Source organism: Falco biarmicus, chromosome 7 (assembly GCF_023638135.1).
Source record: "Falco biarmicus isolate bFalBia1 chromosome 7, bFalBia1.pri, whole genome shotgun sequence".
Lineage (NCBI taxonomy): Eukaryota > Metazoa > Chordata > Aves > Falconiformes > Falconidae > Falco > Falco biarmicus.
The window spans coordinates 21,797,388-21,822,398 of NC_079294.1; the positions used below are offsets into that span (position 1 = coordinate 21,797,388).

A 25,011-nucleotide genomic window follows, 5' to 3' on the forward strand; every position below is an offset into this window, starting at 1 on the left:
CTCAGTTACAACGTAAGAAGTGTTCTCCATAGAAGTAATCACTTACCGCTACATTCCAGACCTGCTGAAGTAAGATGACCACTCCCAAAATAGTCTTTGTGGAATATCAAATTACTGAAAATACACAGGATGTTTCGGCGAGTGTTTTGTTCCTCAAGAAATCTTGTAAGCTTAAGGGATTCATGAAAGAGAAATATTTCCGCTTCTTCCCCTGGGGTAAGGGGTAGCTTTTCCCACACGTGTTGTTCCTAGAAAGCCATGCGTTTATCTCAGGAGTAGCGTTGGTCCATATTGTGAGCCAATATAGCAAGACCGGGAGTTGATCATGCCTCTGCATATGCAGAGCAATGGCAACTTCCCCTGTCTTTCATCAAAGCTGGGAAAAGGAAGATGAGAAGACACAGTGAATTTGCAGGGTCCACACAAGACAGGCCTATACGTGGCAATGTGAAGAAACATTTCCAGTGGTCCAGCCAGTACTGTAACAGCAGCAGTGATGCTGCAGGAGCCCTAACCCAGAGCACACTCTGTCAGCGTAGTCGGTGCACTGATGTCCTCTGAGCAATCATTCTTGCTGTTGTCAGTGCAACTGCACCAGAATTTGAATTTAGAATTTGAAAAAAATGCTTAACAAGGTACACAGTTGTAACTACACCTTATTTGTCCTGTTTTATATTTTATTTGCCTAAGAATGTTCGTTTATCTTTTAGGTAAATCTAATGACAAAAAAATTAAACCAATTTTCTTCTTGTCTGGGTCTAGTGCAGCTTAATGCCTCCATATTCTAGTTTTTCAGTTGTTTTCCTATAGCATTTATGATTACCTCTTGACTGCTCTTCTTGGTCATCTCCTGGTTGGTTTAACTTGTTCATACATTTATTTAGAGTCAAAGTATATATGATACTAAACATGGAAACACACAAATACACACAGCTCTAACCTTGTTCCAGATAACATGCAAAACTTTCTGACAGTTTTTGCAACTCTATCAGAACATGCACAAAACACGGCTAAGATATTTCATGTAATGCTTTATAAATTACTTTACAGCCCTCTAAAAATCAATGTCAATTCCTCTTCCTGTGAGAAAGATTGGACCTCATCAGTGAGAGACTGAAGAAAATTAAGTGTTATGGGAAGATGTGCATGAGAACAAGGAGGCTACCCTAAAAAAGTCAACGAAGTCCAAAAGGACACTTAGATTGCATTTGACACATCTTGCAGAGAGGATGAAGACCACACCTCTTCAAAAGACAGTTCCAAATGGATTTATAGGGGTCACTGAATGCTTTGAAACTAGAATCTACTGTTAATCTCTGCTCTACTACTCCATTCCTCTGAAAAGGAATTTTACTAGTCTGTTGTAACACCTTATCAAAAGCTTCATTTCTCTTGAAAAATTGACTAGATGCTTCTTCATTGAATTGTCTCAGCTGAAGGGTCCTTAATCTTAGCATGGTCTTCTCTAACAGCAAATGTTCAGCACACAAAGACAAATATGGAAAGACACACATTTCAAAATTAATTCATCAAAAGATGAAAAAATTCTGTGCATATGCACAAATATACATGTAGTAATACATACAAGATAAGCTTTGCCACTATATAGTGGTTCAAGAAGAGAGAAACGGCACATTTCTTAGTGAGGAAGAATCTTTCCAACTTAAACTGAGAAGTTCCAGTGCAAACGTCCTGCCTGCATGAAGTTATCAATAAACTAATCACAAAAATCTAACTGCAGCTAAGCAAATGTTATTTGACCAATTCCCAGCTGACACTCTTGTGCATGCCTCTGTACAGTCACGTTTCTAGAAACGAAACACAAGAATATTATTTAGCCAAAAATGGACTCACTGTTCCAAATTGTTCATATGCCTGTGGAGCCCCTTCCAAGCCTAAGAGTCTGAAGTCATGCAGGGGCTCCCTGAAGGAGCATTTATCTGGTCACACACATCCAGATGACAGCACTGTTGTTCTCATTAGGATGACAACTTGTGGTACTGACAAGTGACTCCTGACATGTTATTCTTTGCTGAAGCATCTCAGTTTTGAATCACAGGGATTGAAAAACAATGAATATTCTCAGTAGAATAATCAGCTGGTTTTTTAATGGAGATTTCATATATACAGCCTGTGGAACTCTGCAAAAGGATGCAAAGAGCTTCACATAATACAGTGCCTTTTGGATTGATCTTAAAGTTACTTATATATACACTGGCATAAATTGCCCAGCGCAATCTCCCTCTCCCATGTCTGTTCCTGACACTGGATCAAAAAATAAATTAAGACAGTCCAGCCTGAGCCTTTTTTTTTTCCCCAGAGGCACCAAAGCAGGCTTGCTCAGTCACTCTGTCTTGAGACGGGCAGCCTCCCGCCGTTGCTTCTGAACAGCCCTGGAATCTTCCCACAGACGGGGTCCTCTGATGTTCTCCCAGTTATCCAAGTCAGACTTCTCCAGCTTCTGCACACAAACAGCAAAAATATCAGTGTCACTTTGACAGCTCCATGATTTAAAGTATGTATTATTCTGAATTTTTTTTCTTTTTGCACAGGAAACTCAGTATCACTATTGGGTTGAAGAACTTTCACATATCCTGCAAAAGAAGTTCAACATCAAGGAAAAAAAAAATATAACAGGAGTTATCCATATAGCTACATAAATTACTAGGGTGGGCATTACTGCATCTGCTTATGAACAGATAAATAACATGTAAGGACAGGAAGCATTACAGCATCTGAACGAGACCAAAGATATCTTGTATTCACTTCTTTCTTCTCTCACCTTGTTTTCCAGATCTGTTCTTCAACTGCAAGTCTGCCAAATACTGAAGTGGTAGGAGTGATAAGCATTGGTAAAGTTCAAACAGAAGATCAGTAATTAGCATCCTGTCAGTACAAATAAAAAGCATACCAGAAAAGATGAATTATCCACCACAAAGAGAGACAGTAACAGTGCAATCCCCTTCAGTCCATGTGGTTTTAACTTGAGACAAGGTGTGCGATGATTTCTGCTGCCTAGTTTCCTATGGCACCCACTCACTGATTCATGCATGAGATATGCTAAATGACCAAACTGTCAGATACTTAAAAACTATCTAGATTTTAATTAACTCCTTGCCTATTCCTATCATCTCCACTCAGAAGTACCAACAATTGCAGTATTTATCTAGCCTTAGAAGTGTACAAAAATGAGGAACAGGCACCTTGCTGACCTCACCTACCAAGTGCTGCTGTTGAAGAACACAAACATAGGCCGCATCTTCATAGTACTACTAGCAGAAACATACAGGTCTCTTCCCAGCAGACACAGACCTCAAGACTCAAGTATCAGCCTGTGGAACAGTACATCGAACACACTGGGGCTCTGCCAACAGAAGACTGAGGAGGGGGTCTGCACCACTACCATAACCAGGGCTGCTCTACGTGGTACTAAACAGGGTGATACCACATACTGTTAATGATATGTACTGCAGTGGGATCTAAACCTCTGATTTATGATCAGGGCCTCATCTCAGCAAATGCTGTAAAAATACGTCAGAAAATAATTAATCCTGCCCTCAGCCTGTGGTCTAATTTGCCTACTATCAATCATCCAAATAAATGGCAAACACCAAGGGACTTGAGTAATAGTCGCAGAATGATTCAACAGCTTAACAAAATAGACCTTCTGCTATTAGTTCATGTTATGTACAAGTTTTCTGCCACTTCTACAGTTGAGGAAATTGCCTCGAGGTTAGTCAGGTATCAAAAGAAACTAGGCAACATTCAACAGAAGATATAGGAGAACACATGCACAAACACAACAGACTTTCACAAAGTAGAGGCAAATGATTTTTTTTTTATGCAGTAGAGTTGGCATGGGTCTCTGAAGAACTGTCTTCACTACTTCATACATCTTATGATTAGCTGGCACTTCATTTTAACTGGAAGGGATCTGAGATGACATAGAAAGAGGGAGAAGGAGAGAAGGTAACCATCATCCTATGCAGCAGTGACTATCTACTCTGGTTGCAAATTAAGAATATAACATCCGATTCTAGTAGAAACTTCAAGGAAACTACACTGAAAATAACCTTGTGCTTTAACAGAAGGGAAGCATGCTGATTTTATTAAACACAAAGGTATCACACAGCTGTGAGGATCTAAACTACTTCCAAAGGTGCTCAGCTCCCAAATTCTGAAAAAGAACCAACTTCTGAAATTTATACAACAAAACCTGTAGTAACTAAAGATAGGCTATATAAAGAAGTATATCAAAAGACACAGGCATACTAGAGATCTTCACCAAAAGTTCCTATTAATCTGCCTCTGGAACTTCACAAAGGCTTTTCAGAGAGGAGGCTTGTCCAAAACAGGAAATATTTTAAAACTATACCATCTAAACAAACCAGTACAAGAAACTATTTTGACAGTTTCTAACAGAAATCATAAAGGTACCTGGAAAACACACTGTGATTTACTGACAGAATAAAACAACTAAGGGCTATGTACAATGAATGGCATCGCCTCAAACTGCAGAACAGATGAGATGTATTGAGTTAATTTTTGTCAATTAAAATATAAAGAGTTAAAGATTCTAATGAATACACAGAGACACTGTATTTTTATTTTGCAATTCTCATTATATTTATAGAGATCATTAATATTTTGTGTCACATATAAAGATAGTGTTTGATGCCTTGCTGCAATTCTGGAAGATAGCACCTTCCCTACTGGCACATGACAGTATTTGCTAAAATTAGTAGTTTACAGGACAGGTATCTTTTCAGTCATCACAAGGCAGCATGATTACACCATACAGTTTTCTAAACTGATGTTAGCAAGTTTTGAAAGAACAGAGTACTCCTATTGCACGTGGATAAGGAACATCACCAGTGAAAGGGGACCCAAAAATCTGTTCTTCAATGCTCTCCTACTGCTTAGCTATTTTTATATGTATCTACCTGTGCTGATACAGTTAATTTTCTTCATAGTAGTTCGTATGGGCTATGTTTTAGGTTTGTGCTGAAAACAGTGTTGATAGTACAGGGATGTTTTAGTTACTGCTGAGCAGTGCTTACGCAGAGCCAAGGCCTTTTCTGCTCCTCTCCTCACCCCACCAGTGAGTGGGCTTGGGGGGCACAAGGACCTGGGAGGGGGTACAGCCGGGACAGCTGGCCCCAGCTGACCAGAGGGATATTCCATACCATATGGTGTCATGCCCAGCATATAAGGATGGGGGAAGAAGAATGAAGACAGGAATGACATTCAGAGTGACGGTGTTTGTCTTCTCAAGTAGACATTACGCATGATGGAGCCCGGCTTTCCTGGAAGTGGCTGAACACCTGCCTGCCCATGGGAAGCGGTGAACTAATTCCTTGTTTTGCTTTGCTTGCGTGTGCAGCTTTTGCTTTACCTGTTACACTGTCTTTATCTCAACCTACAAGTTTTCTCACTTCTGCCCTTCTGATTGTGTCCCCCATCCCACCCGGGGGAGTGAGTGAGCAGCTGTGTGGGGCCTAGTTGCCAGCTGGGGTTAAACCACAACAGCCTCACATACAACTATACAAAACTTAACCTTTTTGCTTGGTCACTGACATGAAAATTCTTACAACAGGATCACCTCAGAATAAATGGCTACATTAAATGTAGGCCAAAGACGCACACGTAGCTACATTTTAAAGTAACCTTACTGTTGAGAATAAGACCAAACTTACAGTCCTATCAATTAGAACCGCACAAGCTGCAAAGTCACAAAGCTCCTTCACACTGCCTGAACTGTGCAGTGAGAATCAGGCAAGCAGATAGTTCTGATCTCAGATGAAGTCAACCTCTTTCATTCTGTCTGGCTGGGTCTTTTTTAATTTCTTATTCCTTTTTTCATTTTAGCTACCTGGATCCTGCCCACCTAACTTCACGAGAAGATCACATACAGACGGTAAACTACTTCCAGTTTATAGTAAATTGAAATCCGTATGAACTGGCTGTCTATAAACCCAAAATCTTTTTCTCCCAATTCAAATGTACTAAATAGTCAATCATCGGAGACTACAATGAAATGTAATCAGATCAGACCAACACTACTTTTCCTGCTTGTCTCAAATAGCCCAAAGGATATTGAAAATTAGCTGTTTAAAGTAAGATCAGTGTAGTCCATTAAATCTACCGATTCACTTCCTAAATCAGCTAAACTGTCTCTTAAAAGTACAGGACTGACAGAAGTTGTAAATTCAAGAAAAAAAATTCAGCTATGCAGACAGGGACAGTGAACAATAAAAAAAAAGTTCCAACTGTTTGCCATACACTTGACTTTTAAGATTTTTGTTAAACAGCTTGCCTAGTGCAAAGGTACTAATAAGGATGTAAAGAGATCTCCACTTCTTAATTGCTGGCTCAGATGCCTGGTTCGATATAAAAATAAAAGCCATAATACTCTGTCAGCCTTAAAATAACATACAATTTAAAAGAGTTTGAATTCTACTGTTGCAGAACAGTCTTCATGCCACAATAAACAAACTGAAATCTGCAAATTCATTTAAAGCTACCGGTTCTCAGGCTGAGTTAATTCAAGGTGGTCACTTGCAAAAAATGTGTGGCTTTAGTCTCTATTTTCCACATGTGAAAGGAGGGATAAGAAAATCCTGTTTACTTTACAGCTTGACGCAATATATTCTTGATGAGCACCACTGGAAGATATTGCTGAAATTCAGAGAGACAATTATTTCCCACCATTATAGAAAGAAAACCCATTTGCGGATAAAAGATGAGCCAGGGAAGAATATCCTCACAGCTGAAAGATGCAGTCAAGGAAATGCGTTAAACCAGTCTGGTTTTGTAAGGATGTCAAAACAGCCTGAAGACTATAAAAGATACATTGAGGAACTCTGTGATGATGTATAGAAGCAGAGGTACCAAATTAAGGCTAACACTGAATCTGATGTCTTGTGCATGACTGAAAATTGTAACTTTACTATTGCATTAATATGGCCTTACAGGTTTTTTTCAAAAACTCTTTCCCAGAGCCACCTTTTTGACATCTCATTTCCTTAATATAAACTTTGTGCTACTCATTTTGTTTAGGATGTGACATAATTTAATAGTTGAGATTAGTAATTTAATGATCTGTGATTTAATAGCCCGCAATTAGTGATTTAATCCTCAGATTAAAAAGTATTTTTTACAATTACAGAATGTTTAGTTTTATGTTATTAGTATATAAGCAAGTCAGCAAGCAGCATGCTATGTCTAGAATAAGGGGGGTTTGTTAATTAAGGGAAGAAATGGGGTTTAGTGGTGGGGTTTTTTTGCTTATAAGCATCCAGAGAGCTGCTTCTCTTTTTGGCTTTGCCGAGGACTGGAAAAAAACGCAGTGATGAAACCAACAGAGGTTTTGTTGCTTACTTCAGTGGGATCAAATACCATTCATCTGTGGAGAACTGGTTTAAGACACTTTTCCCATAGTTTATTTTCCCTTTAATTATGCCAATTTAACACTATGTGGGGCTGTGCCCCAATCAGAAAAATGAAACAGATTAGGAAAACAAATAGATGCTGTTTACAAATGAATGCTATTTAAGCATAAGACTATGGAAACACTTGAACTGGCACAGCTGAAGGAATCATTGGGTGGAGAGAACAGAAACATCTTCAAGTGGCTATGTTGTAAACGATGTGTATCAAGGAACTGCACCACCAATTTGTCTGTACATCATTTTCCCAATTTGAAGAATGAGAACAGGACTTGCTTCCATCTCAGAGGTGTCATAGAGTTTAACTGACGTTCGTGGAGTGCTCTCATAGTTTTGTGTGAAGACACTATAGTGATAAAAATTACTCAGTAGACCACACAATTACAGCACCCAGTTAAAACTACATGGTTCTACAGCTTCAAATTTTTAAAATAACAGAAAATAACATTAGGCAGATAGACTGCCATCTAGGAATCAGGGTTTGCCATGATTTCCTCCCAACTGACAAGCAGTTCCCCTTCTTAAAATGAAGAATGTCTTAAAAAACACATTAAAACTAAGATGATAAGCCAGTGCCATTTATGCATTACACGTGCAGATCATCCAAGATGGACTTCTCGTTCCAAAGGATTCACAAGCACTATGGGTAAAGTCAAGAAAACTCATGCACGGGCCATTTACTTTCAGCTTATCTTCTTTTCTTGAGCAAAAACAAAACTCTGAAAGATCTAAGATAAAGAATAGCATGAGTACAAGAACACACCAACATCAAACACCCAAAATTCAGCAACTGCCACTTTTAATTAAGCAATGAAGTATATTTAGGATAGTTTTCATTTCCCTTGTATAAGGAAGTTTTATGAAGCTATAGTTAAAGTGTCCCAGAAAGAGGAATGCTGCTTATTAAGGTTTATCTCTGAATTTACAGCTTGAGAGACCTAGCCAAGTTAATATGACCAAGGAGTTTCCCAACTTTGAGAGCTCCATCTTGCCAACTTCGTATCCTAACAAACTGTATAACAGTATGTCCTACTTACTGCAACAGAACCCTCTAGAAGAAGCGCAGTCAGGGACAGACTGTTGAGATGTTTGCAGGACCTTTTTCAACTACATAAAGGTAAGCTTGGCTTAAGGGAATATGTGATCTTTTACAGTGCAGGAGTGCTGTAAGAGCAAAAAAGACAGTTCTGCGGCTGGTAAGAGCAGCACATGGATTTCCACAGCATGTCCCTGTCTGGAGCCCACAAAAACCTCCTGACACCACAGAGAAGGTTTATTTCAAACATCTTGCTAGGACGGTGACTTCCTGGAAATGTTGACAATTTTTTTTTACTTTGCGCATATAAAATCTGGCACAGTATGTCCTTCTAGTAATGATAAAAAGATACTATAATAAGAAAAGAAAGAGGTGAACAAGGACCAAAATATATTAGACCCATGAGTCACACATGGTGTTTTTCCTTCTGAAGAGATCTGAAAAATAAGCTTTTACAGCATTCTTATATGAGAGGAAAAAGCTGTGATGAATATCACAGTGAAGGGCTAAGAGATTACCAGAACAAGAAATGATCAGTTGCCACTATAAAACTACAAACAGAAGTGTGTGGGCATAAGAAAAGAAAAAAACCTAGAGAATGTTTATCACAATAATGTCAAATCAAAATTAAATCCAGGCCATTAAATAAATACCTTAAAGTAACCACTCTCCTTCAAATCATCAGTCAACCTTATTAAGTAGTCGACCCTTTTGAACTGGTGAGTTAAACCTTCTGCCTCTCACATGCTGCTCCTCTATCCTGGCCTCAGTTAGTTCAGGTAACATTCACAGAGTTAGCGTAGTTTAGGACTTTTGTTTCTGATCTACACTTTCCTGATGATTTTCCACTCATCTCTCTTCCAGAACTTGCTTGTCAATTTATATGCTGAAACAGAATGCTTTTCCCTGTGTAGAAACTATGGTTTTGGCTGAAGGTTAACCGAGCAATGTCAATCCTTTCAGCCATTAATAGTTTTTTCAGTGACATCAATGGCTACTGTTTGATTTGTGCTGTTGCACAGATTTCTCATAGAAAAAAAAATCCTCCTGTTTCTTCTCTGGAGCTAACAACCCCTGTCTATTTGATGAGGACAATAATATGAGAGTTAGTCCCCCACTATATTGCCAGCGACAGTAAAGCAATACTGCTGAATGCAAAGTACCCAAATAACTTGCAAATAAATCTACTTTCATTCTGTCAGAACCAATAGGTCTTTGAAATCAAATCAGAAAGACTTCTATTTGAGAAGGACCAAGACATCTATCTAAATTTTACAAGAACAAAAAGGAAGTTTTAGAAGGTAAGGTCTGGGGTCTTTCTCTGGTTGGAGGGGGAGGGTATTTTAGTTTTGAAGTGCATCATGCTTAAAGACTTTCTTTAGGGTCTAAAAAAAAAAAAAAAAGACTTTTAGAAAATCACTGATTTTCACATTAGAGCTGTAAGATGGCAGAGCAGGACACTGGCTTTCCAATGACTTGCTGGGAAGATGCTATGAACAAGATGAAGTATTACACACTGAATTGCCAACATATTTCCCTCAGCTTCTGAACTTCTCAGTGATATCTCCAAGCTATACTCAGGCAAAACTCAAGTTGTACCAGATATGCGATTAAGTCAGGGGTTGAAACAGGAGTTTTCCTATAAAATTTTTTAAAGTTTTATTATTTAGTTAAAAGTGTGCAAACTCCACAGTGAGCATCCATCATCATCCTGCACCTCATTTTTCCTTTTCATCAGGAAGCTTCTTAGGGCAGTGACCCACTCTCTGACAGTAACTTGCTACTGCAGAGTACATTTGTACACAACAGTTTGAGCATTAAATAAAGAGGAGCAACAATAATTTGAAAAGCAAAGAACATGCGAGAATCGTGTAACAAACTTTTAAAGTATTTCAAACAGCCTGCATGTCCATGTGGGCATCACCTATAAGTACACTGGCAGTCACAGAATGTTCCAGATAGTGTTTATAAAATTGGCCAAAAAAAAAAAAAAAAAAGAAAGAAAAAAGCTAGGCAAAACAAATGGAGGATATTCTTGCCAAAAAGCAGCCACTTTGCCTGGTTGCTGAGACAAGAGCTTCCTTTAAAACTATCTGGTTTGCTGTATCCTCTTCAGAGGCAGTCAATGAGAGGAATGTATACAGCCTCAGCTGTGCAGCTAAATTCCCATACATTATCCTGAAGTTACCTCAGAGGTATTTCATACCAAAGATCTAGCAATTCCCCACTGGGGGCCCATTAATATGACACAAGTGCTTAACATTTCCACTAGTCAGCTGCATAAGAAAATGTTCCCAATACCGCCTGGTAGAAGCTAGCAGCATCTCTTAGGACAATAAATGAAAGAATTCAGCCACGCTGTATGGATGCCACTTCCCTGCTGAAACTTTTTTTCTGTGACTGAGACGACACACAGTGTTGGCCCTAACACGGTAGGAGTTGGTTGGTTCCTCTCAGATTATAAAAAATTCATACAGGGAGAGCAAGCAGGTACAAAGGATTCTATTTTGGAGAGAGGACAAAGGGCGAAGAGATTGTTTGTAACAGGCATTTGTATGTCCTGACCACGTTTGCTGTTAGACTGCACTGTTCACTGCCTCACTTTGTTTTACATCTACGAGAAATCAGTATCTTCTTATGGGATAAGAAAAGTTCAAATGCCACACACATGAAACAAACAGCTCGCAGTTAAGAAAAATCCTGTGCAAACAGGTATGTTATAAACATGACCAAGGAAGAATTTACTCTCAAGACCATTTTACATGTGAATAAACTGAAATGCAAAAAAGTTCACTCATTCCAGACACAACCTGGAGGACAGTTGGAATTTAATGGCTAGGGTGGACAACACACTGACAAACAGGAGAGCACAGAGGGGATAGAGTCATTAAATGGGGAAAGAACAATATCTCAACCTCGTTTAGTGTCACAACAGTCACCAAGGAGGGATTTTTTTCCCCAACATCTTTGTCATCTCTTAAACAGCTCAAGTTATTTAGCCACTAGTATCTTCACAGACAGTGAAATAAATAAATTCAATACACTAATCTGTTAGTTCTTAAACAACAAAATTGGTAATCCTCTGGTACTGATAGTGGCAGCAACAAGATACTTGCAGATTTCAACTAATAGCATTCAGGAATTACCTTCCTTCTAGAGCAGTCCTCATGTCCACACACTTTGATCCATCTATTTAATACTATAAATTACTATGTTACTATACTGTCCCTTCCTGAAAAAAATGTTTTGTCCATTCTGCTGGCGCTAAAATCCCCAAAGTTAAGTCAAATGAGCGTTAAAGTGCCTTGAATCTTTTTTTAGGATAGCTTATTCAAACCTTCTTTTACTTTTAAGACAGTAAATATACAGGTTATACTCCCAAGCAACCCTCCTCTTTACCTTCTTTTATTTTTTTAACTGACCTCAATAAACATTTTAATACTGTAATTACAATAGTTTTGCTGTAACTCTCAGGACAGACAGTTGCACAACTTTTGTCCACAGCTAATGTTGACCTATGATTCATCAAATGACAAGAAATAAAAACTGCTCAATATTCATACACTTTAAGTCAAGAAAGCAGCATTCTCCAGACTACTCACTGACAAGTATATTCCCTCACTTATGCCATTCTGAGTCCAACAGCTTGCAACCAGCTGAAGGAAAGCTTTAAAAACCTTTATAGTTGATGTTCTGAAAGACAGAGGACCCATTTGTCTTGTTGTTGTGTTCAAATGATGTTCCCATGTACTAATAATGGAACTTACTTCTAATTTTTGTATCTTTGCTGCAATAAAAAAAGTCTTAAATTGCTAGCACTTTCTTCTTATGAAGGTATTTATATACAACTAAGATTCTTTTTGGTACCTTTAAAAAGATCTAAATCTTTACATTTCTTTTAAAGCATTTTCTTGAGACCAAAGTTAATGTATTCAGCCTCTTCTGCAACCTACTCCATTTCTAAAGCCCTGTTCAAAATGTAGACACCAGCATTAGATCCAGTATTTCAGAACTAGCCTCATCAGTGCTACACTCAGACGTAAATTCACCTGTTCCTACCATCTAACATTCCTGTTTATACCCAAAAAGACTGAATGAGCTCTTTGTGCCACCGCATCACAGTAGGAGATCAATCTGAATTATTTATTCACTGTCTCCTCAATCTTTTCCAGAGTTGCTGCTTTCCACAATGCAATCCACTCTGGCCTGCATTTCCAGTTTTTTTAAAAAATATCTTGGGTTACTTTAAAAGGTATTTGCTCATTTAATGGGCCCAGCTTACCAAGTAACACAAACAGCACTCTGCCCCTGCCTTGCTATACTTTTACTATTTCAATACTTTCACATCACTTACACATCAGTAATAATTACACAATTTCTTCCATACCCCTGAAAAAAAGTACTTGATATTGCCCAGATATATCCCAAATCTCACAGAACACTTAAAAATACCACCTTCCTGCCCAGTGATGATGTCCAGAGAACCCTCATTCCCAGACTGAGATTTTCAGCAGCCACAGAAGTCTTCCAAGCATTTTCCTGGAATTCAGATATAAACCACCAGAGCCTAACAGATATTAAATAACATCTTGTTTGGTTATTAAGAAGTTTGGAAGTACATCCCTTGTCTCTTCTGATTTGAATACAAAGGACTGTTTTCTCTGAAAATAAAAATATATTTTTTGAATGGTGCTACTTTGCAAATGTAGCAAATGCAAACTCATGATCTTACATCCTCATTATTTTATTCTTAGTTTGGTGCAACACCATCCTCTTACCCAGATCCTTGTCAGCTTACTTATCAGACAACTCTCTGATGTCCTTACTGTCTTTTATCAATCTTCTCTGCTTTGTAACTTCTCATTTACTGTTTCCATAGCAATCCTTCACATTTCTTATCTATTGTGATATTTTTTTCCTGTGCCTTCAATTGCCATCGGTTCCCATTGGATATCACACATTTGATTCAAACTTAACTGATTTTTCCACTGTAAAATTTTTAATAAATTCTTCTTAAAGATGTTTTTAATTGCTTGAAAAACCCTAAAGAACAAGGCTTTATTTGGGGGTCTGATGTTACTAAGGCTGGATTTTTTTAGTGTGTACTAGACCATTAATTTCACAGAAGTACAGAAAGGAAATGCTAGAATAAGGAATGTTATTTTGAGATTGCATTTAAACCCATGAAAAGGAATGTACTGTGATTGTTAAACATCCACGAGAATGTCTTTCACTCATCAATCCATTATTTTATTCCCCTCTTTCAAACAATATTTTTGTGCTTTCTCATAAAATACTCTAGGCTTTTGGCACAGGTCAAACACTTGACATTTTTTACAGTGTGCTCTACAAGGCCCAGTTCAGCAGAAGAACTACATTCACATTAGTACCAGTGTCACTAGTGGACAGAGCCATGATTTATTAGGCAAAGGGGAGCAGCAAGGACTAATTGGCCATATGAGGACACCTAAGTGTGTGAGAGGAATGCAAAAGAGAAAATGCATGCAAAGGTAGCTTGCTCCTCTGGCATGTCCCAAGGCACAAGATAAATGGCATTATTAACAGATTTGAGATATAAGAAATGCAGTATAAATTACACATGTGAGTTCTTTCTTCCTCAAAATAGTATCCTGGCCTGTCATACTCCTATATGAACTCAAGTAAATTTTGCATAGTTTGAGAAGATATAACTTAGTAGATCAGAAGACAAAAAAATGTCTTTATGTTAATTTCCTCACAGCAAATAGATTATATCTGTGATTACAACTTTTTTCATCACCACCACAACAATGGGGACAAAATGCAGACTTAACATACCTGATATCTCAGAAATGCCTTTTTGTTTTGGAACATGCCTATAAAAGGTTTATGTTTATAGCTATAGCATAGTGTATAGCAGAAACGATGACATTCTAGAAGAATTCAGTATGTATTCTATGTACACTTCAGTAATGACAATAAGGTATTTTTAAAAGTCTTAGGGAGGGCCAATGGACATTTGCATGCATCAGGCAACCATGCTTCAAAAGAGCTGGCTTGGTATCCTCAGTAACAGCTGCAGATATAATGCTAATAACATTGTAAAATAAGGCTTTACATATCAAAACAGCAACCTTTTTTTAACTGCCCTTGATCTCTTATGATACCATATTTAGTAACAGCCACCAGTGTAATCCTCCAATGTGACCTATATATAGAATGAGAAGATGGTCTTAAGAGCTGTATTTTAGACAAGTGGAAAAAAAAAAAGGGGGGGGGGGGGGGAACCCCACCTCAAACCTCCTAGCCTGGAACACATGGGGTCCACAGAAAACTTCTCTCCTAAAAGTCAGCTGTAACTCAGAGATTGCTTAGATTTTGTTCACCAGAATACAGAGGTAACACTGACTAAAATTGTCACAAACTCAGTGTGGAGCCTGTACAGTACCTGCATGACTGCTGGTAGTTCCACAAGTTTCACTGAAGCAAGAAATTAATATGCCTAATGCTTGCAAGTTGGTGCCCATAGCAAAGAACACATTGAGATTAGAGTTCAAAACAATAATCTGAATTATTTTAATTATGTGGAAATGCAAATCCATTTGTTTTGTTGGAGTGGTCTGCCATCTGTAACACCCAAACACACAAAACCCACCACTTTGGAATAATTTTGGCCTGGGAACTCTCTGCAGTTTAGCTTAAGAAAAAAAAAATAAGATTGCTTCTGTCATTTCTGTCCATCAGGAAGGAACCTCATTATCCAAGTAGGCTTGTAATATGTTCTTATGCCAGTTGTATTTTATTACCATTGATTTATCCATAAAGCTAATGCAATTATGGCCATCTAAATATTATCCTTCAACTATTTACTTATTTTCTGGAGTGAAAGCAAGGCATATCTGAATACAGATCAGTTGATTTTGAGGTTAGTGAGTTAAGCAGAGAGATGTGGGTCATTTTACTGCTTGTGGTTCTTTCACATAAATCAGAACAGCCTTACAGTATATTCTACGGAAAGTGAGACACAATAATCCCAGAGACAATCAGAACTTAATGGATTCATACGTTTTGAGTTTCCACTGAGGCCTTCCATACGTACTCTGGGATCAAATCTTTTTATTCCCAACAGCACAAACCACAGTCCTTTGTAGAAGGAGGACAGCCCAAAACTGTCTGCAGTAATTGCAAAAGACTATCAAACTTGGCAGGTAGGCAGATGTGAGAAATTAGGCATATGAAAATACAAAAGGTAGGTTGTTGGGGCCTTTTTTCAGACAAATCACCAAAGAGTAATATAATAGAAAGGTTTTATTAGCAAGACCATGTACTGCCATTTGGATACCTAAGTATGAGAGCTATAGGTGCAATCAAGCTCTTCAAAGCCTTGTGACAGAAATGTGATACGGGAACAAAAAGAAAACCTGTGTTAAACATAAAGACCACAAAGATAGATAAAGTGTTAGCTAGACATTTGATCCAAATTTTAAATTTTAAATCCAAATTTAATTTTAAAACATTAAAAATTATCTTAAATAGCTTTATTCTTTGTTTCTGGATACAGGGAAGCTTTGTCCAGTTTTCCTAACATGGGTTTTTACAGGCCTGAAGATTTATGAAACTCTGGATATTGAACTGGCTAAACCAGCCATTTTGGAGCTCAGTAATGTTTGAAGAAAATGGATTGTTGAGGAAAGAGTGAAATATTTCTCTATAAAATTTTCTGAAATAGTGAAAAGGAATGGCAGTTGTTTAAAAGGTACACTCAAGTTGCAGAAGTAAGAAATAACAGAAAGCACATCAAGCACACTGTTCTGTAATTTGGTCTAAAGGTCATAAAAACTCATGCAATAGAGGTGCAGACATATGTATACATATTCTGTCTAAGGCCAACATCAGCTCTATATTTATAGACTAGGTTAACCACAGAAACAGCAGAACTTATTTGTACCACTGTACTTGGCACCTGGACATCAAAGTAAAGCTGTGTTCAGAAAGAAGCACTGCATGTTCAAAACCTTTCTTTACATAAAACCTTGTTTTTATTGGACATCAGTGAGTCAAAGGCAGATGGCTGATCTAATTTTAGTTAGGGACAGATACAACCCACCAGCGGCCAGGGTAATCAAGGGTAGCCAAGGTTATGAGCCCCAAGCAACGAATTTATTTTACCTCATATTCAGATTCCAGTGTCACAGTGTTCTGTTTTAATTTTTCTTTCAAAGTTGGATCAACCTGCAAGACAAAAAAATATACAGGAAAAATGTTTACTTTTAAGAATTTATTCTTTTTTAAGAAATCTTAACCTCAAATAGACTAAATATTGGTACATATAAATTTTCCTCTCCTCTAAATAAGTTTATGTGCTGTTTGTTCAGATACCAGGATGATGAACACAGTACAAGAATTGGGCAGAAAAGAGACAGTCAATAGCCAAACTTTTAGAATAAAAAAGGAAGTACATTTGTAACTAGCCCTGCACTTGCATTACCTTAGATACCTGTATCTGTAACCGTTCAGTTTGAAACTGTTGAACTAAATGAAGCCTTAAACAAATGAAACAAGACCAACCAAGAAAGAGAAAACTGTGATCACATTACATATTTCACTCCTGAATGTGTTCAGTGAATGGGTATACAATATGTTTTCCAAAGTCTTAAGCATGAGTCAAACTTCCAATTTGCTGGTGAACACACAACTCTTTCCTAAATTTGATTCTGTACCGACAATGCCAGTGATTCCTGCCACCTTTCAGAGAAGTTTGTTCAAAGTACAAATCTAAGAACAGACGTGTCAGTGAACCACAGCAATGTGTTCCATGTTTTAACTTCTGAGCCCAGAAAAAGTTACATTATCCCTCCTCTTTGCTAAGTTAACATCTGTCTCCCACAGGCCTAAGAGTAGAAGCAAAGGAGAAAAAGATAATTAGCATTCTTCATGCTTAAGAGAAAGCATTTTATTTCTCCTCAAACAGACAGCCACGTAAGCAGTATTCAGACATAGCCTTTAGGCTAATCAAAATATTAAATAAATCTACCACGAGGAAACATTCTCATTTCAGACCTTAAATACAAGTGTTAAAGAAACCAGATTTTTAAGGAGACTGGTGATGTGTTTAACTCCACATCCCTGGTACACTAGTCCAATTATCACTAGTTCAGTGAAGAAAAGTTGTTAATTCTTAATTTGCTTCTTCTTGACTTGAATGAAAAAGGCTCACTTATCCTCATCACAACCAAGCTCAAATGTCTATGAACAGTCTAGAACAGAAAAATGAGGGAAGACATAGAGCATGCCTGGTTGATGAAAAGATCCACCTTCAGATTCTGCCCCAATGCAAGCTCCTGATCCTCAGAGGTACTTAAAATACACACCTACTATCTGTATTGATGGGAATTGCTTGAAGAATGTCCCCAGGCCATAATGTTCCTCTTGATTACAGATACTGCCTGCTAGTTAGTATGCAGCCTCAGTTCCTAAGGATGCTCAGACAGGCAAGTCTAATACCATCTGTGCATGGCCAGAGGTTTGATTTCCGTATCTGATCAGAGATCTGGCCATAGAAATACAGGCATTTGCAATCTCCAGACTCATTACACTTGGAAACTAAGCCAAAACATCTAAAATGGTTAAAATTTGTATAGGATACAGCTCCCACCTTCTCTGTAATAAAAAAAAAACCAAACCCTTGTAAAACAAGGCACCGTCTGCACTGGCCCTCTACATCAAATTAAAAAATGAAATGCTACATCTCTCTGCCTTGGAATTCAAGGCTTCCATAGAACTGCCCCTCATTAAAGATGGATTACCTCTCTTATGTGACCAAGACCTCCACCAACAGCCATGCTTCATTAGAACAATGAACCCATCCATCACATGTGCAGAAATGCAAACTCTTTGGGCAGCCAGACAGGCTTTGGAGCTTGTTTTCACAGAGATAAGAGTGATCGTGGACCTCGCTGTATCCAGAACTAAATGCAAACAGTATTTGTTACACTTGGTGTTCTCGCAATACACATATGGACAAGGGGAAATAAATGTTCCAGCAAGTAAAGAATCAAGAGTTTTATTTCCTCCTATGTTTTCCCTGCATTTAATAATAAGGCACCCAAGATAACACGGCTGGAGCAGCATTTTTACTTAATTAACCACAGCTAGAATTTACCTTAAAAAGACAGCTCAATAGTCCATTATCAAGTTTTATTTCTGCATTTTTTAGTGTGTTTATTTAATGTGTGGTATTTGCATGACCACATTTGTATAAGGTAAAGGGAAACAGGCAGTGAAGTTACTGCTGCTTCTCCCCTCTTCCAGGGCCTTCTGCCCGCACATTTCCTCATATCTTCATTCCTCCCTGCCTGCACAAAGGGAGAAAACTAGCCAACACAGAGACACAGAATCCCTGTACTCATAACTGTTTGATGCTGTAGCTTTGATATTGACAAAAATGCAGAAATGAAGGAGGCTAGTTGAAATTTCTCAGGAAAAAGTTATCCTGTAAATAAGAAAGAAAGGGAAATTGCTTCTTCTTTAGAAGCAGGAATTTCAGTCTGCAAATTAACTTACCAAGAAAGAGTAGTTAAACCCTGTTTCGAGGGTTTAACACATCTTAGTAAGCTCTTAATATTTAACATACAGGCACGTGAAAGACTTAGGTCCACTCTGCAAAACACATTATTTTGCCTGAAGTTCCACAAAAAAAAAAAAGGGGGGGGGGGGAGGGGGGAAGTATATATTCCCTCTTATCTTTTTTGCTCCCTACATACTTGCCCACATAAAATAATTTAAGCATACTTGACTGCACAGAAATCAAGTCATCTGCACATTCTAAAGCCTTGATTACAAACTCCTGCTTTTCAGTTGCCAAATGGACACAGGCAGGTTACAAATTGTTTTCAGAACCAATATGGCAGTTTAGAAAAAAAGAGTATTATAAAGTTCTGTTTCCACAGCGTTGATACGATGCTGCGCTATCTTTGCAATATCACAAGAACAAGGAAAGGAAAACAGAACAGTGCTATTTTCATTCTGAAAAGGCAGATAAACATCAATAGGAGCCATGATCACAGATCATAACCAAGGAACACTTAAAATGGGGCAGAGACAGGAAAATGCCCGTGCTGAAGTGGTAGCTCCTTTGTATTACATATCTGCCACGAGATCCAAATACAAACACATACATTTTGCTTCCATGATGACTGCTATGCCAATACAAATACAGCCAAATGAGCTAAAAGTATTCAGCTATGTACTGGAAATGAATAATCAGCTAAATTATGAATACAAATCTCTCTTAGTAAGTATGATGGAGGCAGCAGACAAAGCCCAAATGCTGCAACAGCCTGGCAGTGTCCTCTGTACCATTATTTAGGAGACAGGAAGAAACAGAAAACAGTATCTCATTACACTAGAGGATTCCTTCTCAGGTAAATTCTCAGACGCTCCTTTAAGATCCATTTAAAGTCAAGCTTAGTCTCTAAAGACGGAATTTAAAGATGAGTGAACTTACAATTTCAGCATAACTCCACATTAAATTCTTACTCCAAAACTACTGAAACACTTGATGCGAATATCCAGACAGTTTTCATGAGATGCCATTTGCAAGGCTTTGAAACCAATACTGTAAATAATATTTTTCAAGGGTTTACTATTTTTTTTCTGGGTGCGAGGTGTTGGGTTGGTGGGTTTTTTCCCCTGTGTGGCACTTGCAGCAAAAATGAAACATTCTCAGAGTATTTTGCACTATGTAGGCTTATTTCATATTAACAGCAATCGGAAGTGCAAAGGCAGGTACATAGGCAAATCTCAAAAAAAGGTTTGAGAACGAAGTTTTCAAATTAGAATTTTGTCACATTTCACATTCCACTGTTCCTGCAGATATACCCTTATTTAACTTCAAAAGGTTCCCAAAGATACAGACTTAAAAAAAAAAAATTCTTAAGATGGCTAAAAGTAATAGGAGTTAAGCACAAAAATATTCTTATAAATCTTAGTAGCCAGCTACTTGAGGCTCCAAGTACCTAAAAACCTTTTAAAATGTGGCTGCCGCTCTCATCGGAAGGCTGACATTTCGTTTTTTCAATTAGCACCCGGAAAGAATTTCTAGGTGGGAAAAAAGGTGCACCTCGGGATGCAGACAAGGGGCATCCATCACTTCAGAAGCAAACGGGAATACCTGGTGCTCGCAGCCCCTACCAAACCAGCAATTCCTGCAGTGCACTGTGATAGATTGTTGGCCTCTCTATACCCGCATCAGTAAAGGGAAATTTTTCCTTGTGACACAAATATTTCTGGTACAGTTATAAACCTAACTGTGCTGCTACTAAAAAAAAATCTCTAGCTAACAATTTTGCATTGATCCTCAGTGACCACAGTTCATTTCAGTTCAGAAGCAAATAATACAGACAGAGAGCGACTGTGAAATTTGTGAATGTCACTACCTCCAGGATATGCAAAGGATAGTACTTCTACAAAGGAACCCAAAGAACACCATCACCATCCCCTTTTGATGGTCAGAGGAATGCAACAGCTCTCTTGTGAGGAAAGGCTGAGAGAGTTGTGGTTGTCAAGCCTGGAGAAGAGAAGGCTCCAGGGAGACTTGACCACAAACTTTCAATACTTAAAGGCAGCTTGTAAGGAAAATGGAGACAAACTTCTCAGTAGGGCCTGCTGTGATAAGACAAGAGGTAATGGTTTTAAACTAAAAGAAGGTAGATTTAGACTAGATAAAAGGAATGTTTTACAATGAAGGTGGTGAAACACTGGAACAAGTTGCCTAAAGAAGTTGTGGATGCGCCATCCCTGGAAACATTCAAGGTCAGGTTGGATGGGGCTCTGAGCAACCTGGTCTAGTTGAAAATGTCCCTGGCTGTTGCAGGGGGATTGGACTAATGACCTTTAAACGTTCCTTCCAACCTGAACTGTTGTATGGTTCTATGAAACACAGGAATACAAAGCAGATTAACAGTGTCACTCCTGTTCAGCATTCAGACAGGAGCAAGTTGATTCCTCTTCAGATTCTCAGGGTAGCATCTCAGCAGTCCACAACATATGTATGCCCAGATCTGCAATTCAAATAGCCCACACAAGCCGTCTCTCAGCTATAACCACTATTATTTATTCGTCCACTTACTATTTGTGGCCATGGGTTTTAGTGCAAACCAAGTGTAAAATATATTACATCTTTTCAAACTAAGGGTTCAATTACTACACAAGGAAACTGTCAGGAGATAACCATGTCATGAGAAGAGAGCTGTGCTTTTAACAGTCTCCTCTCACATAAGTCAGTGCAGTAAGTTGTATACTTGTGTCCAGAGACTGGCACATACTGGCCAAATATTTGTATGCCAAAGTCTAACAAAACTTTCCCTCTAGCAAGCATTTCCAGAAGGTGGCAGAAGGTGTTTCTACTCTGAAACTAGGTAGTTATTTTTACTAAAACATGAGTATCCTTTCCAGCCCTATCCTCCCACTGAGAATGATTTCAGCTTTTACTTCGGAAATGAGGAAGGACAATGGCTTGAATGTCATGAACTTGAATTAAGCTTTTCTTTTTTTTGGTTGGTTTTTTTTTTGTTTTTCATCTGCTCATACCAGCATAAATAGATAGGACAATTCTCCTACAGTATCCACAACACAGAGTCCACAAAATGACTGTTTATATGAAATCTGTCATTTTGTTCACCCCACCCATTTTTTAAATTTAGAGTAAACCAGAACCCCCAGTTCTGGCTCTCCCAATAGAGTATCTTTTTTGAAAACATTTATCATATCCCTAACTCCTCTAAATGGAAAATCAGCGATCTTGCGTGGATCAGTCCATTTTAATCTTCTTGAGAAGACTCCCATAAATTGTTACAAAAGCCTGTGTCATAAATATTCCAAATTGTGGTTTATGAGCACAGTGATAAGCTGCGGACAAGAGAGGATAAATCCCAGGACTCAGGAAGTGCAGTGTAAACTACAGCCAAGCTGACTGCCATTCTACTTAAGGAATTAACAGAACAAAGCTTGTAAAGGTTGTAAAGTACAACAAAGCTTGTAATTATGCCAAACTCTTTGGCATACAGTCTTTGGTAACAGAGAAAGGCAAGGCAAAACATATCAATTCATGCAACTTCATTCACAACATCCTTTAACTACATTATAAATAATATTTAATACATGAAAAAACACTTAGGTAAGGCTACTTTCTTCACTGCAAGTGTGGTGAGACACTGGAACAGGCTGCCCAGAGAAGCTGTGGGTGCCCCATCCCTGGAAGTGTTCAAGGCCAGGCTGGATGTGGTTTTGGGCAACCTGGTCTAGTGAAAAGTGTCCCTGCCCATGGCAGAGGGGCTGGAACTAGATGAGTTCCAAGGTTCCTTCCAACCCAAACCATTCTATGATTCTGTACTGCATACATGTGGATAGGAATACTTCTGAACACTGGGGAGACATCTGAGACTAGATGCAAAACCTGGCTTTGTGTCCTTTGACTCTTGCCTAAGATGTGCATAGAATACTAAGTTAAAAAAAAAAAAAAAAATTCATCCATCCTCTGACAGAAATCAATGCAGAAATTTCCAAAGGAGCAATATAAAATCTTATTACAGCAGCAGTTCTCAGACTTACAGTACATGGTGCACCAGTGATATCTTGAAATCCAAAGCTTCTACTTGCTTCCAGATGGATCAAAAAACCACCTAAAATCCCAAACTCTGGACTGTACATTTTTACATGATAATGCCATGGGAAATGCAATTAAGTTAAAGGCTAACATGATGACCAAACTATCCCATTCAGCAAGCACTTAAGCACATCTAGATTTCTCATATATAAGATCATCATAGCTTTCAGTTCTGAGTAGTACTCAGGCATTTACTCAATGAATTGGATGCTTTTGCATCCAGCTGGATCTGCAGGTTCATATTTATTTATTTGATCTATAAAACATAAATTAGTGCTTTAAACCTTGGCTCTGAGTACACTAGCATAAATTTCATTTCACAGGAAAATTCAGTGCAAGAACTGTTGCTTCTAGTATAAAATAAAATATTCCAATAGAGGAAAGAACACATAAGGCCAGAACTAACAGCAAGATCCTTGGTGGTTTTGAAAGGTCCCCCAAGGAAAAGCAAATTTTGCTGCATACATAAAGATGAACCAGTTCGAAGTATAGATCCAACCATAGCTCTCACCTTACAGTCAGGATGGTAAAGCTCTCCAACAAAGATCTCAAAGCTGACATTTCTGAGCTTTGCTACGTCTTGGTTTCCCTTGCAACCCAACAGTACAAAAGGAGGAACTTGCTAAGTATTCTGTGCAGTTTTTCCCAAATTTCCTTTTTACTTTCTTCCAAACAAGAAAAAAAAAAAGTGTAAGCTCTCCAGGTAAAACAGATAGAACATGCTGAAGATCCATGGTATAAATAACGCAAGAGAGGCAAGAGTGGTTCAGACCAATTTACTATCAGAGGATATAGTGCATTTATTTATCATCACAGAAGAGAGTGAAAAGTAAGGCTATAGCACATTCTTTCCCGTGAGCCAAAATGTGGATCACTGGTCACAAAAGTAAGATTCTTAGCCTTGGAACAAGAGTTGCAGTACTTGCCAAGACAGTCATCACAAAACATTGACAGAGAAAACAGCAAGAGGAGGAAGTCGCCTATTTTAGAAACATTAAAAGACAATTTCTCAAGGTGCCTTTGTAAAGTCTCTTTAGTATGCTATACCTGTCCTGCTACAGCCACTTAAACTTCCTGAAGTACAAGACAAACTAAACACCCTTAAGGTATCAGTTCAGAAAAAGGAAATGTTATATAAAGCCATACTTTACAAATGCCTTTTATTCTCCTTAACAGGTGGGTATAGTTTAAGAAAAATTAATGAAATCTACTAAAATATTTTAAGTTCTTAAATATCAGTTTCATCACACCTTAAAACATTGGAAAGAGCTCACGTGTAAGTTAACAAACCTCTCAAAATTCCTGATAATGGGTCTGCTGTTAATATATATATTTGACATTTACATTTTCAAATGCATTTTCTGTAGATTTCAGTTAACCCATCACCATGTTATGTAGTCACTATTAGTACAGCATTAAACCAATGTATGCCAAAGGGAAGTCCGGTACTAATATGAAAAATATTTCCTTAATTTAAAAAACTCCTTCATTCAGAATCATGTAATCTTTATTGGCAAAAGCAAAAGCTTTTACTTTGAATAAAAGGTGCACAAATACAAAAGGAACTTCAATAAAATATCTTGAATATTTACTAAAGATTTATTTGACCCAGATTACAGGGTTAATTGGTTCCATCTACTCCAACTTTCTGAGACTAATAGACATATTACTGAAAGCACACCTAATGTGTATGTAAGGACTCACACAATGTGAGGCTGTGATGCCAGTATTTAGGAAAAAAACCCCACCTTTTTGCCTCTAAATGGAAGATACTTGATAGCCAGAAATAATAAAGACAAAATATTTTTTGATGCAACTCCTACAGAATCAACATTTTTTATCATATTTTAAAAAGATTCCTTTTTAATGGCTATGTACCTACT

The 25,011-nt window shown here is 38.0% G+C and overlaps 1 protein-coding gene across 2 annotated transcripts in view; it reads right to left on the minus strand.

Moving 5' to 3' along the window:
• Nucleotides 1-2,079: 2,079 nt before the first annotated feature.
• Nucleotides 2,080-25,011, minus strand: part of LOC130153150 (cytochrome c oxidase assembly protein COX16 homolog, mitochondrial) — a 49,376-nt gene continuing 26,444 nt past the window's right edge. Inside the window, exons 3-5 of one of the 2 annotated variants that reach the window (XM_056347612.1) lie at nt 16,633-16,695; nt 2,783-2,825; nt 2,080-2,461 (exon numbers count right to left, since the gene is read on the minus strand). In XM_056347612.1, the coding sequence (XP_056203587.1) occupies nt 2,445-2,461; nt 2,783-2,825; nt 16,633-16,695 (123 nt within the window). In that variant the 3' untranslated portion in view covers nt 2,080-2,444. The remainder of the gene's footprint in view (nt 2,462-2,782; nt 2,826-16,632; nt 16,696-25,011) is intronic. The other variant, XM_056347611.1, reaches the window with a different exon arrangement.